The 14,218-nt window shown below is 36.2% G+C and overlaps 1 protein-coding gene across 2 annotated transcripts in view; it reads right to left on the reverse strand.

The window, feature by feature from the left end:
- Positions 1–2,701: 2,701 nt before the first annotated feature.
- The window catches only part of LPCAT2 (lysophosphatidylcholine acyltransferase 2), an 81,411-nt gene continuing 69,894 nt past the window's right edge, over positions 2,702–14,218 (reverse strand). For both annotated transcript variants that reach the window (XM_043980583.1, XM_043980584.1), the window contains exons 13-14: positions 9,446–9,587; positions 2,702–4,669 (exon numbers count right to left, since the gene is read on the reverse strand). In XM_043980583.1, the coding sequence (XP_043836518.1) occupies positions 4,485–4,669; positions 9,446–9,587 (327 nt within the window). In that variant the 3' untranslated portion in view covers positions 2,702–4,484. The remainder of the gene's footprint in view (positions 4,670–9,445; positions 9,588–14,218) is intronic.

Raw genomic sequence — 14,218 nt, forward strand, 5'->3', positions numbered from 1 at the left:
AATCACATAAAGTGTTAATAGTGAGATGTTAAAATAACTGTAGATAATCATATATGTATAACCCATATCTGATTGCTTGCTGCTTCAGGGAGAGGGGAGGGGAGGGAGGGAAGGAGGGGTAAAAATTGGAACCTTATACTGTAAATAAAAATGTTTATTACATTTTTAAAAATAAAATAAATAAAATAAAATAATGGTAGAGATGTGTCTGCAAATTTTATCCCTTTACAAAATGAACAAGTATCTCTTTGATTGAGTTTAAAGTGGCAAAGTTATTGGTTAGGTGATAGTAGGCCATAAATTTGATTGCCCCTTAAAGGACTGAGACTTGACACCTATATGTGGTGAGTTTAGGCCTAGAGCAACTGTATGAATTGTGACTTGCTGAACCTTTATCAGACATCATCAAATGGTAAGGACAATAATGTTCCTTCTTCCCTTCCCATTCTCTTCCCTGATTTGGCCATGGCATCTAACAGTGAAGAGACTCACCCAGTAAAAGACATCATATCCAAGTAAACAACCCTACCTCATAGGTTGTTGTGAGGATCAAATGATTTGTAAAATTCTTAGGACAATGCCTGGCACATAGTAGGTAACATATAAATGAAAGCAATCATAATAATAATCTGACTTCATGGGGTTATTGGGGAGACCATGATGCAAAACTTAAAGTCCTAAGTAAATGTGAGGCATTATCAAGATCTAAGGAATAATTCAATTCAAGGAATACTTGCTATCTCTCTAACATATGCCTGGACCTTGGGCTAACAAAGGGAAAAATGAAATCATCCTTAATGAGCTTTTATTCTAATAAAGAACTCTAATTCCATGGATTATTAAAATAATAATTATTATTATTACTAATTTGAAATTCATTTTTAAAAAATTTGAGATATAGTTGAGGCAATGGATACATTCACTCTCCAGTCATACATGGGCACAGAGAGACTCAGAGACTCCATAAAGCAGTTTCAAGCAATAGAATATTTGACAGCAGGTAAGGGACCCTACTATCTATTCTAGGGAGAATTAATTCAGGCAACTGAAAGTCAAGCTGCAGAGAGAAGCAGACCTTTGGAGTCCAAATGAACAATCCAACCAAAACTCCAGAGCAGAGATAGGATATTAAGAGAGGGGGTGTTATATGTATGCATTTTATATACATGTAAATGTTTTCTTGAATTCTAGGGAGTTGAATTGCCTTTGCCACATGTACCCCACATGTGTACTTCATTACCATTGTATTCTACATTTGTGTTCATTCTTTCCACAAATGTATATATTTATGGGGCAGTGTGCTCTAGGTAATTGAAGGGAACATTTTGTAGGTACCATTTTTTACCATGCCACAGTACTAAATGACTTTGTTTTGAACTGATGCTGTCTACAAGATGACAATTAATATGAAACTCACTTTGGGGACTTGTGATCTACAGTTTTAGCAGTACAGTCACAGCAGATAGAATACTAGCCCTGGAGTCAAGAGGGCCTGAGTTCAAATCTTACCTCAGACACTAGCTGTGTGACCCTGGACAAGTCACTTAACTCCAATTGCCTTAAAAATCCTGGGCCATCTCCAGTCATCCTGATGCCACTGGACTCAAATGGCTCTGAGAGAGTGAGGTTGGTGACCTTGTACAGCCCTCCCTCACTTAAATTCAGTGCAAGTCATATCATCACCTCCTGATGTCATGGTCCTCTTCAAGAAAGAAGGACAAACAACAACAACAACAGCAGTCACAGATTATACACTAGAACTGGGGAACAGCAATTGCCCTCTAAGGACCCCATCTGTGACTGCAAGCTCAAACTGAGACAGTAACCCAGTGCTAGGGGTTGTTATATGTATATATTTTTTATGCATGTAATTTTTTCCCCTTAAATGTAAGCTCCTTGAAGGGAAGGGCTTCTTCATATTTGCCTTTGTACTCCCAGTGCCTAGTACCATACCTGGCTCATAGTACATGTTGAATAAATGTTTGTTGACTGATTGATAGCCTTTAAAGAACTCAGTCTCATCTATATTCCACAATAAATTTCACACTAGAACACTTCTCAGACTTAATTTCCCCAGTATTCTATCAATAGCAAATACTTTTATTAGCAACTGTTCAAATACTGCCTCAAATGACTTTAACAGCAGTTGTTCATTTTATATACTTAATATAATGATCTTATTCTGTATATTAATGCTGAATGTGGTGGTGAGCTTATAACAATTGAAGTTGAATTTTTATGGTTTATATGTTTTAGAATTTTAGTATTTTCAAATTCTATGTGACTTATTTGAGCTTCAACTATTTATTCAAAACTGTAGTACATTTGACTGGTTTTAATGAAATTTAATTCTTTATTTTGAATCTTAAGACAGGAAAAAGACTTTCAAAGAAATCTTTGTTGAATGCATAATAGCAAACCTTTGTATAGTAGAAATAATGATCATGATTTATGGTTGTTATCCACAATAATACTATCAAAAGTCAATTTCTTTAGGATTAATATCTATTGCAAGGTTGGTTGAAATCTGAGTCTTTCATTAGAATAAAATTATTTCTGACATTTCATAAGCTTGAAATGCAAACAAAAAATGATTAAACATAACCACACTTATAACTTCTATTCAGCCCACCATGCTGAAAAGATGGAGCAAATTTTGAGACAAAATGGAGAAAACAGAATGAAATGTTATCTAGTATGCTTATTTATTCAGTAACATAATAAAATAGGAAATGTTGAAAGATTACATAGACAAATTATTAGTGCAATTAAATAGCATAAATACTATTTTAAAACAGGAAAACAATATAATCAATTGCATTAGCCCCAAAGAAAGCCTTTAATTTGCAATGTTATTTATTAAGGATCTTTGGTCTTTCGTGATTGATAAGACTAATATCTAGATTTTCTGTGATAAACAACAAACAATTACTGGATCTGAGTATCAGGTATTTTTCAACTACTTGTGGCAGATACTATATAACAATGATGTGCTATTCTAATTATTCAAACAATTACTTCACTTCACTTATTGCTTAATGTCTAAATAGCTTTGAGGGGTAAAAATCAAACAATTGTGTTTTCTTAAGGATATGGGCTGATATTTAATTATCTAAATACACATTTAATTATCTGGGAAATGAGGACATTTATTGATCAATGTGTACAATTAGTTTAAAATCATGATTACTTGCCAAAAATAAATTCTGACATCTACTGTGAATATTTCTATTTTCATTGAAGGGCAACTTTACTTTAAAAAAAAAAAGATAAAGATCCAGACTGTGTAATTCATTTCAGATATTCTATAAAAAGCCAGAAGCAACCTCTTTTTATATCCGAGTGATTCTTTTGCTTTTTTGTCTCAGACTATATAGAGCACACAGTATTTTTTTAAAATATCAAAAATTTGGACAGTGTACATGATGAGGTTAAATTTAAAATGAATTTGAATGCAACTACTAACTAACCTAAAGTAAAACTATCACAACTGCTATCTTAGCTTTTGGTTATGTTTTGAATAATTGTGTATTTTCCAAGTAGGTATTCCTGACAAACTTCAACTTGTCTACTTCCCTCTTAGAAAATAGAGCATTTTTAATGGAAAACTCCACTTTTAAGATTAAACATAGATTTTTCTAAAAGATTGTTAACATAGATAGATAGATAGATACACAATAAAAAATGTCTGTTGGGCAAATAATACATTCTGTTGAATAAAATTCAACTCTAACACAGTTTATTGTTCTCATTAAGCAATCAGTATTAACTTAATAAGGCATTCATACTCAGTCATTGGCCAAAGAGACCACTATATTATCAACATACCCTAAATATGCATAGGAATATCGATTTTGACAGATAATTATGAAGATCTATCAGATGCACACTAAGAATATTAATTTCTTAAAATGTCTTATCTAATAAATAGAATTATGTATTCTAATTGCATAAGTTATAATACAAGAATTATTTTTATTCCTGGAAAATGAATAAAGAATTTAACAAAATAATGGATTACCAGAAATAGCCAGCTTCAGAATCCTGATTCACATCTTATCCTATCCCTGTGCTTTGGGGAATATCTTTTCAAGAGAAAAACCAATTCAGGAACATAGAATGTTTTTCTTTTTTTTCCAGGAGACCCAGAAAAACACATATAATAAAGACATTTTCAGTTGATCACCCCCAAAACACAGACCACTATATTTATTTGGCAGTCATCTTGATTTGAAAAGTAAAATCTATGAAAACTGGAATTTTATCCCCAATAAACCAACCACATTATTGAATGAGACAAAGCATACCATAAGAAAATGGTAAAAGATGATTCAGATAACTTTTTAAATAAGTTCCATTAAAACAACTTTAGAGAAGCAAAATGTTTCCAATATTAAATGTAATCTATATTCAGCAGACACATTTTAAATATCATTAATAAATGCCTTTAAAATATAAAATGAAAACAGATGTCCATTTTTGGTTCAGTCATCTTTTTTGTCCGATGTACCATCTTCATTAGGTTCTGGACTGACTTTGTTATGGGCAACTGATGGAGCGATGTCATTTTCCTTGGGCAATGAAAATACATGACATGTTTGGAGGTCTAGGTATGTAGTAAAAATCTTGGCATATTCTGGATGTTTCAGGGCAAAACTCCTAAATTCCACTGAGAAAGTAGAAAAAAAAATCTAAATTATATTGAGACCCTCTTGAGTAGATCCTATTTTATATGATATCAAAATAATAGAATAGTGCAAATTTCTGTTTCCCTATCTTACATTGGTGAATTAGTTACAGAAAACTTCATGAAATGTCAACAACGACCAACAAATTATTCCAGGTAAATTGTATATGCCTTAATGCAGTCTTGAAAAGCTTGTGGAAATTTATTTTGATTTGGGGACCCTACCTTTGGGCTGAGATTGGAAAGCCTTAGGCCCTCAGTGTCTCTTCTGTGTGGGAGAAGCTGGTGCCCCTCCTCCTCTGCTTCAGCTGAGCCAAAAAGCCCCATGGGCTGTACAAGACGCCAGGTCAGACAGATGGGGGAAAAAATCTCCCAGCTCCCTCCGACCTGAACGGAGCTATCCGAAAGATCCCAGACAGCCTGTGCTGAGGCATGTGAGGCTGGAGCACACCCCCCCCCCCCCCAGCCACAGCCCTGGCTGGCGGATTAACTTGGTCTGTGGGGGCGCAAGAAGCCCCAAGATTTGAGTGGAGAAAAGAAAAGGTATATATAGACCTGGGGGTTAGACTGGGGGGGGGGCAAGGAGGAACGAGAGAAGCTGAGAAGAGGATGGGACTAGAGACAGGGCTACAAGGACGCAGGAGAAGACGAGAAGGACTAGGAGCAGGGAAAAGAGAGGCCGAAGGGCAGACTGACGGAGCAGACAGACAGAAGGTCGGTGAGAGAGAAACACAGGGGTTCATCAGTGGCAGTAAGGAGAGGAAAGTTAGAAGCAGGGGGATTTACAAAGTGAAAGGGGCTCCGAGTTAGAATAAAGTACCTGAGTGCCCTAAGGCAAGCGGCTGCTAAGGCCCTTATTGTATTAAAGAAGTTCCAAAGAGACGCAGTGGAAAGAGAAGCACCATAACGCAGTCAGGTTGTACATTTTATTTCCCTGTATTCTTAATTTTCAATAGTATCTCATAAATAAATTCTGCTTTGATTATTTAGGTAAGAGGATTCTTAACCTTTAGCTTATCACCTTGGGAGCAGTGTAGTGGAACTTTATAAACGGCCCATATTAAATTAATAGCAGTCAGATAGCCAGTTAGTCAAAAGTCCCCAGATTAGTCATCCACAGTTTAGTCCCCCCAAAATTAGGCTAGTCATTTAAAAATATTTCTACAAGCTCAATAAGGTTGGTAAATGCAGTCCAATAACTAACACCTTAGTCTCAGAGTATATGATGATGATATCACAAGACCTTCTGATAAGAAATAAATCATCTTTTATCTCAAATATTTCAGGCTTAAAGAAATAGGGTGAAAGGACTAGGCTTAGCATAAAAATTTGAACCTCAACACTTCATACTAAAAGAGAGTGCCTAATCCCTGAATCATTTAGTTTCACCATACTGTTCAGTCTGGCTAAAGACTTTCAATAATTACATAGAGCAAAGGGAAGCTTGTCTTTTAGTCATCTTGCTATTAATGCTTTTCAGTGGTAGGAGTCTTTGGCTGTACTTCCTCATGAAGATCTGTAACCACTCACATCCTCCATTCAATAATTCAGATCATCAATCATTTTCTGAAAGTTAATATTATATTGATGGTTCGTTCCTTGTGAGAGATTAATAGACTATAGAGTAAGGTTAAACCCACTACTGAATATTCAGTAATCGTTTTTTTATTTCCCAAAATAGGACAACTATTTAATGTTCCTTCTAAATCCCTCTTGTGGTAGGACAAACTTACTAGTTTACTTCAGGGACTAGTAGGGAAACCAAGTTCCAAAGAGGAACACCAGCTTTCCAATGATGAAAAAGTAAGTCAATGTGAGAGCTAACATAATTGAATGCAGGGGCCTTAACTGAGGCCTATGCTCTGTTGAAATGACCAACATCTCAGCCTCTGGCATGAGGGGTGAAATCAAAGTGTTACCCATTTCTGGGAAAACTGCTCATGAAATTAAATCAAATCATGCTTTAATTTGATTTGTGAAAAGCATTAAAGCAAAAATTAGATGTGATTCTGGACAAATCATTTAAGTTCTCAATATGTGAGGCAACTCTTTTAGGACTACACATCTCTAAGACATTCTCTGCCTAGAAAATGCCAACTTGCACAGGCAGAGGAATTCCTCATCAGAAGCTCTAATTATACCACTGAAATCACAGTTCCAGGCCTCATCCATATTCTAATACCAAAAGCATTTTCAAAATGCTTTCTTAAATATTTTCTTCCATCTCCCCAAATTTGTACTTGAGTGAGATTGAGGCAAAAAACTCATCCTAATACCACTGGGCAGAGGTGAGGGATGGGGGGAGAGGAGGAGGAGGGGATGGTTCCCTTCGCTAAATAATTTTTTCAATTTTTTTTAGAAAAGTATTTTAGTTGACTGAGAAAATTATGGCTTTTCACTTACAATATTTTTAAAGCATTTTCTATCATTAAACTGAAAATGAGTTGATATCTCCATTTCTTCAGTAAAAATTGTTCTAATTACTGTTTTGAAGATAGAAAATTCAAAGAAATATATTGTTCTACCTAGGGAAGGAAAAATGGTTAGAGTATGTTCAGTACTCATAAACTTTCCCTCAGTATGTATATGCTCATTTTATCATTTCATTATTTTTTAAATGAGTTTATTAAAGAAAATTAGGCAGCTTGGTGGCACAGTGCATAGAGTACCAGAGCTGGAGTCAGGAAAACTCATCTTCCTCGGTTCAAACTGGCCTCAAACACTTACTAACTGTGTGACCCTGGGCAAGTCACTTAACCCTGTTTGCCTCAGTTTCTTCATTTTTAAAATGAGCTGGAGAAGGAAATTGTAAAACCACTCCAGTGTCTTTGTTAAGAAAACTCCAAATGGGGTCATGAATAGTTGGGCATGACCAAAACAACTGAACAATAACAATTAGTAAGAAAAAGAGCTCTAGGCAGCTAACTACTCAATATGGAATAGTGAAGAACAATTGAACAAGCAGTAGCTAAATTATGTAGTTACAAAATAATAGGATGTAATCTTCCTTTAACCTTAAAATCAACCGACAAAACTCTTCCAACATCAAAGGAGAAAGTGATTTTTCAGACCAGCTAGCTATTCACTCGCTGCCTCCAGAACTCTAAAATTCAAGGATTCTATTTTTATATTTATTAAGTGCCTACTGTGAGCAGAGAATTGTAATAGGTGAAGCTTAAAGTCTATTACAAAATGGGGCTAAGGAGAATAATAAATCAACAAGAATAATTTCATTACTATACTAAAAATTTTGGCAGAATGAAATCTTTGAGAACTCTACAGGCATATTTTTTGTAAGTCAACAACTACCCTGTGAGATTCATAGGTTCAAAGCTTTTCCTATCATCTAGACAACTACAATAGCCTCCTAATGAAGTCTTCCTGTTTTAGTTTTTCCCTTCTCCAATCCATTCTCCACACAGCTACCAAACTGATATTTCTAAAGCACACTCCAGCTCGACAAGCTTCAGTGGCTCTCTGTTATCTCTAGGAAAAAAAAATACAAACTTTTCTGATTGGCTTTTTCTTCTTCTTTTTTTTTTTTTTTTTAAGTGAGGCAATTGGGGTTAAGTGACTTGCCCAGGGTCACACAGCTAGTAAGTGTTAAGTGTCTGGGCCGGATTTGAACTCAAGTACTCCTGACTGCAGGACCAGTGCTCTATCCACTGTGCCACTTAGCTGCCCCTGATTGGCTTTTAAAGCCCTTCCCCATCTGACTATAATCTAGCTGATTATGTATTACTTCCCCTTAAGCAGTTTAGCTCCAGCCAAACTGGGCTACTTGCTGTTTCTTGTCCATGGATTTCCATCTACTATCTCTGTTTCTTTGTACAGGCTGTGCCCCCACAATTAGGATGTTTTCCCTCTCCATGTCTTTCCATTGGAACAAACACCTAGCTCTCTTCAAGGCTTAACTCAAGTGCCATTTACCAAATTATAATTATTTTACATTTAATTTTGTGTATATGTTGTTTCTTTCCAGCAGAATATGAGTTCCCTGAGGTCAGGGATTGCTTTGTCTATGTCTTTGTCTTTGTCTTTGTATCCCCAATGACTAACACAGTGACTGATAAATAGTAGATACCTACTAAATGTCTATTTGATTGAATTTAACTAATCCAATGGGATTCATGACTGACTGCAGAGATGTAGTTAGATGTTAGATAGATAGAGATAGATAAATGATACATAGATATAGATATGTAGATATAGATAAATAAATGAATGTAGATATAGATAGATTATAGTTATAGGCATATCTATATAGAGATGGCATGTCTATATAGATATCTACAGAGAGAGATATGAACATCTCTATATGTAGCGATTTCTATATTTCTCTCTCATATATCTATATTTAAATGTATATCTATTTCTATGTTACTGTGAGTCTGTGTTTGGCTACAAGGAGGGGAGTCAAACACTGATGATGGTTAAGCTGACTCTTTCCCTTCATAGATGTGGGGTCAGAGTCTATAAGGCAAAGTGTCAGTTGTCCATAAATCACACAGGCTGCTCTATTTGGGTTATAGCACACCATGGATAACAAGCCATTGCTATATCCTTAGCAGATGAAATCATAATCCCTAATTCAAGTCCAAGACTGAGATGACCCACAGTGGGGCAGAAGATCTGATAAAGTACCCAAAGATAGCATGTATGGAAGGATAATATAGAATACTGTAAGGGGGTAATCTATTAGCTATAATTACTACTAAGGAACCAAATTTGTAATGTCAGGGTATGGAGCATACTCACTGTAGGAAACATGTGTTGAATCCCCTTTGGCTATTTCCCGGAAGAGGCCAGAAACATTAAGGTCAGGTACTCCAAGAGATGCCTGCAAAATGGTGGCAAATTCTTCTTCTGTTATATAGCCATCCTCATCAACATCAAAAAGCTGAAAGAGAAAGATTAAAGGATTAACTCCCTGACAGGGACACTAGTACTGAGTAATGTTTGAAAATATATAATGATATTCCCTGGCATTCAAAATCCTTCCACAGTTGTCATTTAAATTTGATACACTTCCAAATAAATTTTCAAAAAATTACTTTCAAAAATGGAGTCAACTGGCATTAAATAAATTATACTGAAGGAAAACCCATTTGGCAGAATCTCTAATTACAGTCATATTTGCCTTATAATGTAGTTTTTCAGAAAAATAATTAGAAAATGTGACTAAGTTAATGGTCCTAAGTAAAATAGAATATGTAACTTTGACCAAACTGCTAAGTTTCATGGGGTCATAAGATTCTGAGTTATTTGTCAAAGTACTGACAATCATTCAGGGTAGACAAAGCTACAAAGAAGTGATAATTCTTTTTTTTCCTTAAGAGCATTATTTTCCCTATGCCCAGAGGGCTATAAAATTGGGCATACCCTTTGATCCAGCAATACTACTACTAGATCTGTATCCCAAAGAGATCATAAAAAAGAGAAAAGGACCCACATATACAAAAATATTTCTAGCAGCTCTTTTTTTTGGTGGCAAAAAATTGGAAATTATGGGGATGCCCATCAATTGGGGAATAGCTGAACAAGTGGTGGCATATGAATATAATGGAATACTATTGTGCAATAAGAAATGATGAGCAGGAAGATTTCAGAAAAACTTGGAAAGATTTAAGTGGACTAATGTTGAGTGAAGTGAGCAGAACCAGGAGAACACTGTACATTGGAACAGCAACATGGTGTGATGATAAACTGTGATAGACTTAGCTCTTCTCAGCAAAACAGTGATCTAAGACAATTCCAAAGGACTCAAGATGGAAAATGTTCTCCACATCCAGAAAAAAGAACTATGGAATCTGGATGTATATTGAACCATACTATTTTCACTGTTTTTGTTGATTTTTTCTTTCTTGAGGTTTTTCCTTTTATTCTTTCTGATTCTTCTTTCACAACATGACAAATGTGGAAATACACATTTAATGTGATTATACACATATTACTTATATCAGATTGATTTCTATCTTGTAGAGGGGTCAGGAAAGGATAGGAGGGAGAAAAATTTAGAACTCAAAATCTTATAAAAAGCCAATGTGGAAAACTATCATTACATGTAACTGGAAAAAATATTATTAAGTTTTAAAAAATGTTATTTTCTGTGAAGTACATGCCTTTGCTATCAGCCAAGTCATACCATAGTCAGGAAATCAGTAAATAAGAATTTATTAAGCCCCTACTATGTGCCAGGCACTGTTCTAAGCACTGAAAATACAAAAAAGGCAAAAAGACAGTCTCTACTTTCAATCAATTCACTGGTCCTAGGATTTCTGCATGATAGTACATGGTCTTCTGCTTTATCTCTCTTCATTATGCCTGATACAAAATGACCACTTAATAAATGACTTCTGATTCATTAGATCACAGATTTAGAGCTAGCAGGGAACTTAGAGGCCATTTAGCCTAACTCTCTTGTTTTTACCAATGAGGTAAGAGGGAGAAGTTTGGTGACTTGTTCAGGGTAATCACTATACTTCCTGCTACCTTAACATATACTCACTCATATATCATGCCCCTCACCAAAACATTAAAATTTATGAATATCACATCTCAGGCCTCTTATTCCTCTGCCATTTCCAAATTTCAGGAATATTTTGCCCTCTGTTTACCCTCAAATCTATATTCTCTAGCTTTTCTCAAGTAACATTCAAATGTCTACACTAGGGACACACTTGAGAATGACTACAATGATTAACTTTAAGTTCATTGAGGGTAAGATCCAGGTCTTAATTCATCTCTTAAAGTCTCTGACTCCTGACTTCAGTCCATTGAATTTAGAATCATAGGACAAAGAATAACAGAATGACTGAAGGCCTTTAGAGCTGGGCTGATTTCTTTTCTTTTCTTTTTGGCAGGGCAATGAGGGTTAAGTGACTTACCCAGGGTCACACAGCTAGTAAGTGTCAAGTGTCTGAAGCCAAATTTGAACTCAGGTCCTCCTGAATTCAGGGCTGGTGTTTTATCCACTGCACCACCTAGCTTCCCCCATGGGTTGATTTCTAACTACCTTATTTTACCAAAGATGAATTTAGGTTGAGAGAGGTTAATTAGCTTATGCAAGGTCACAGAGGGAATCAATAACAGAATTAGCCTTCGAACTCAGCTGCTCTGACTCAATCTTGTGCCTCTGCCTTATGCTGTGTTACTTCTGCTCAATAAGTTGTTGAAGAATACATATAAAAAACTGGTCAGTTAGCTAAAAATAAAATCTAGTCCTTCTCCATGTTGTTTTTTAGGTTGGACAGTGAGGCTGGTCCTCCTAAAAATGTGTATTTTTAAAGTGGGGGTTGGGAAGAAGGCAATTTGTTTTTGCAAGTAGAGGTTTACAGAAGAAAAAGAAAGATATGAGCAAGTCAGAAATCATAACATCTCAAAATGTCAAAATTGGAAAAGCCCTTAGAACACAGAAATGTAGAGTGAGAAGAGCCTTCAGAGATCATCTGGCTTAACTCATTCTGTAAGAGTAAGGAATAGAAGCCTGGAGAAATGAAGGGGCCTACTCAAGACCACTCAGCAAATAGTGACTTCAAAATGGGACCATTTCTTTAAGTGTTTGGCAGAGAGAAAAATGAATTAGGTTAGGCTCTGGAATGAAGGGTAGGTGACAGGCCAGAAGGCTATTGAAAGGTTTTCCTAGAGTAATTTAAGAGTATTTCTGATTAAAAAATATCTACCTTTGAGCTGGTCTCATTTATATAAATGGGATATATACCCTACCATTTGGGGGCGGGGTTCCTAAAATCCTTTCTGTCCTTTTGACTTCAGAGATTACAAAAAATATGAGGGGGGAGGGGAGGGAATGAAGGAGCTTTAGAGTTGTCATTCATTTTTAAAAACTGGAACATATCTAATTCTATTAGGAGAAAGGCTAATGCAATGGCAAAGCTTTAGCACTGACTTCTAGGGTACACCACTGCAGTGTATCTGTTGGACCATTGATTGAATTTATTTGTTCAAAGATTCATGGGAGCATAGATTTTTGAGTTGTAGGGGGCTTTAAACAGTCCTGGGGTATCACTCTTTCATTTTAGTGAGGAGGAAAACAGATTTGGGGAAATTAAGTGACATGTTCAGCCAGGGTCTGCGTAGTTAATAAGTGGCGGAGCTCAACCTTGAATTCGGGTCTTCTGATCCCACTTGCAGTGTTTTTTATACAGCATCAGGTTGTGCTCCCTTTTAGAAAGTCTTTCTCAGACCTCCTTAATGCTTGTGTCTTCTCACTGAGATTGTCTCCACATTGTCTTCTTTCTGTCCCGATCTGTTTCTTGCTCTGTGTCTCTTTCTCTCCGTCTGTCTCTGTCTGTTTCTCTCTCTCTCTCTCTCTCTCTCTCTCTCTCTCTCTCTCTCTCTCTCTCTCTCTCATATGTTTTACATGTTCTCTTCCCCATTACATTCTGAGCTCCTTGAGAGCAGGGAAGTTTTTTTGCCTTTCTTTGTTATCTCTGGTGCATAGCACAGTTCCTGGCCCACAGTAGGCACTTACTAAATGAATGTTGATGACTTGTATCTCACAATGCACAACAAAAACATTTTGGCCCTTACTGCCTATGACTAATGTAGATTTAATTATTGTGGATATAGTAAGGGTTGCATGGGCAACAGCTTGTTTTCCATATTGATTTGCCCAGGCCAGCACCCTGGAGAGGATACTCCAGGTACTCCTTATGGGGTAGATACAACACGGGATGGGGCAGTTACTGGTTATAAGTCACTCAGGAGCTGTGGCTCCCACATCAGACTGCACAGTCACACTGTGGCCTGTGGCTCTTCAAGGCGCTGATCCATGGTTATCCGCGACTGGTGGAGGCCTACTACTACTACTAGTAAGGGTCGTGTAGCATGGCATAATAGAGAGCTAGCTTCAAAGTCAAGAAGGCCTGAGTTCCAATCCCACTTATGACACATACTGGCTGTATGACCCTAGGCAGGGTCACAACCTCACAGTGCTCTAAGCAACTTTCTAACATTATAAGTTGCAAATAAAATATGATTGTTTCTTGATAAAGGTAGTTTCCTCATGGAATTAGACACCCCCCCCCCAAAAAAAAAAGGTCTAATTCCTATCCCTATCTCTATAGTAAGGGAAAGGCCCTGCTAAAGAAAGTGCAGTGGACAATTCTGAGAGGGAACAAAAAAATCAGTCCCTTGGTTCTGGTGATAGCAATGACAACTGGCTAGAGTAACAATATTCAGCAGCTTTGAAAGGCTAAGAAGAGAGTAAAACTTGTCCCAAACATATTTCATGGAGCTTCAAGAATAAATATATATTATATGAAAATGGTATTACACTTTTAACACTATAGAACATGAGATCATGACACATTTCTTTATGTAGCAAAGGTTAAAATTAAATGATAAAATGTATGTGAAAGCAGAATAAAAAATGTTGAGCATTATACAAATTTAGGGAATCATTCTTGATATTACTAATAAAATAATCCAATTGGTATTATGACCTTTGTTCCTAATAAGGGGGAGGTTTAATTATGGCCTTAAATCTTGTTTAGGTTTATTTTTTCCCAT

Source organism: Dromiciops gliroides, chromosome 2 (assembly GCF_019393635.1).
Source record: "Dromiciops gliroides isolate mDroGli1 chromosome 2, mDroGli1.pri, whole genome shotgun sequence".
Taxonomy (NCBI): Eukaryota; Metazoa; Chordata; class Mammalia; order Microbiotheria; family Microbiotheriidae; genus Dromiciops; species Dromiciops gliroides.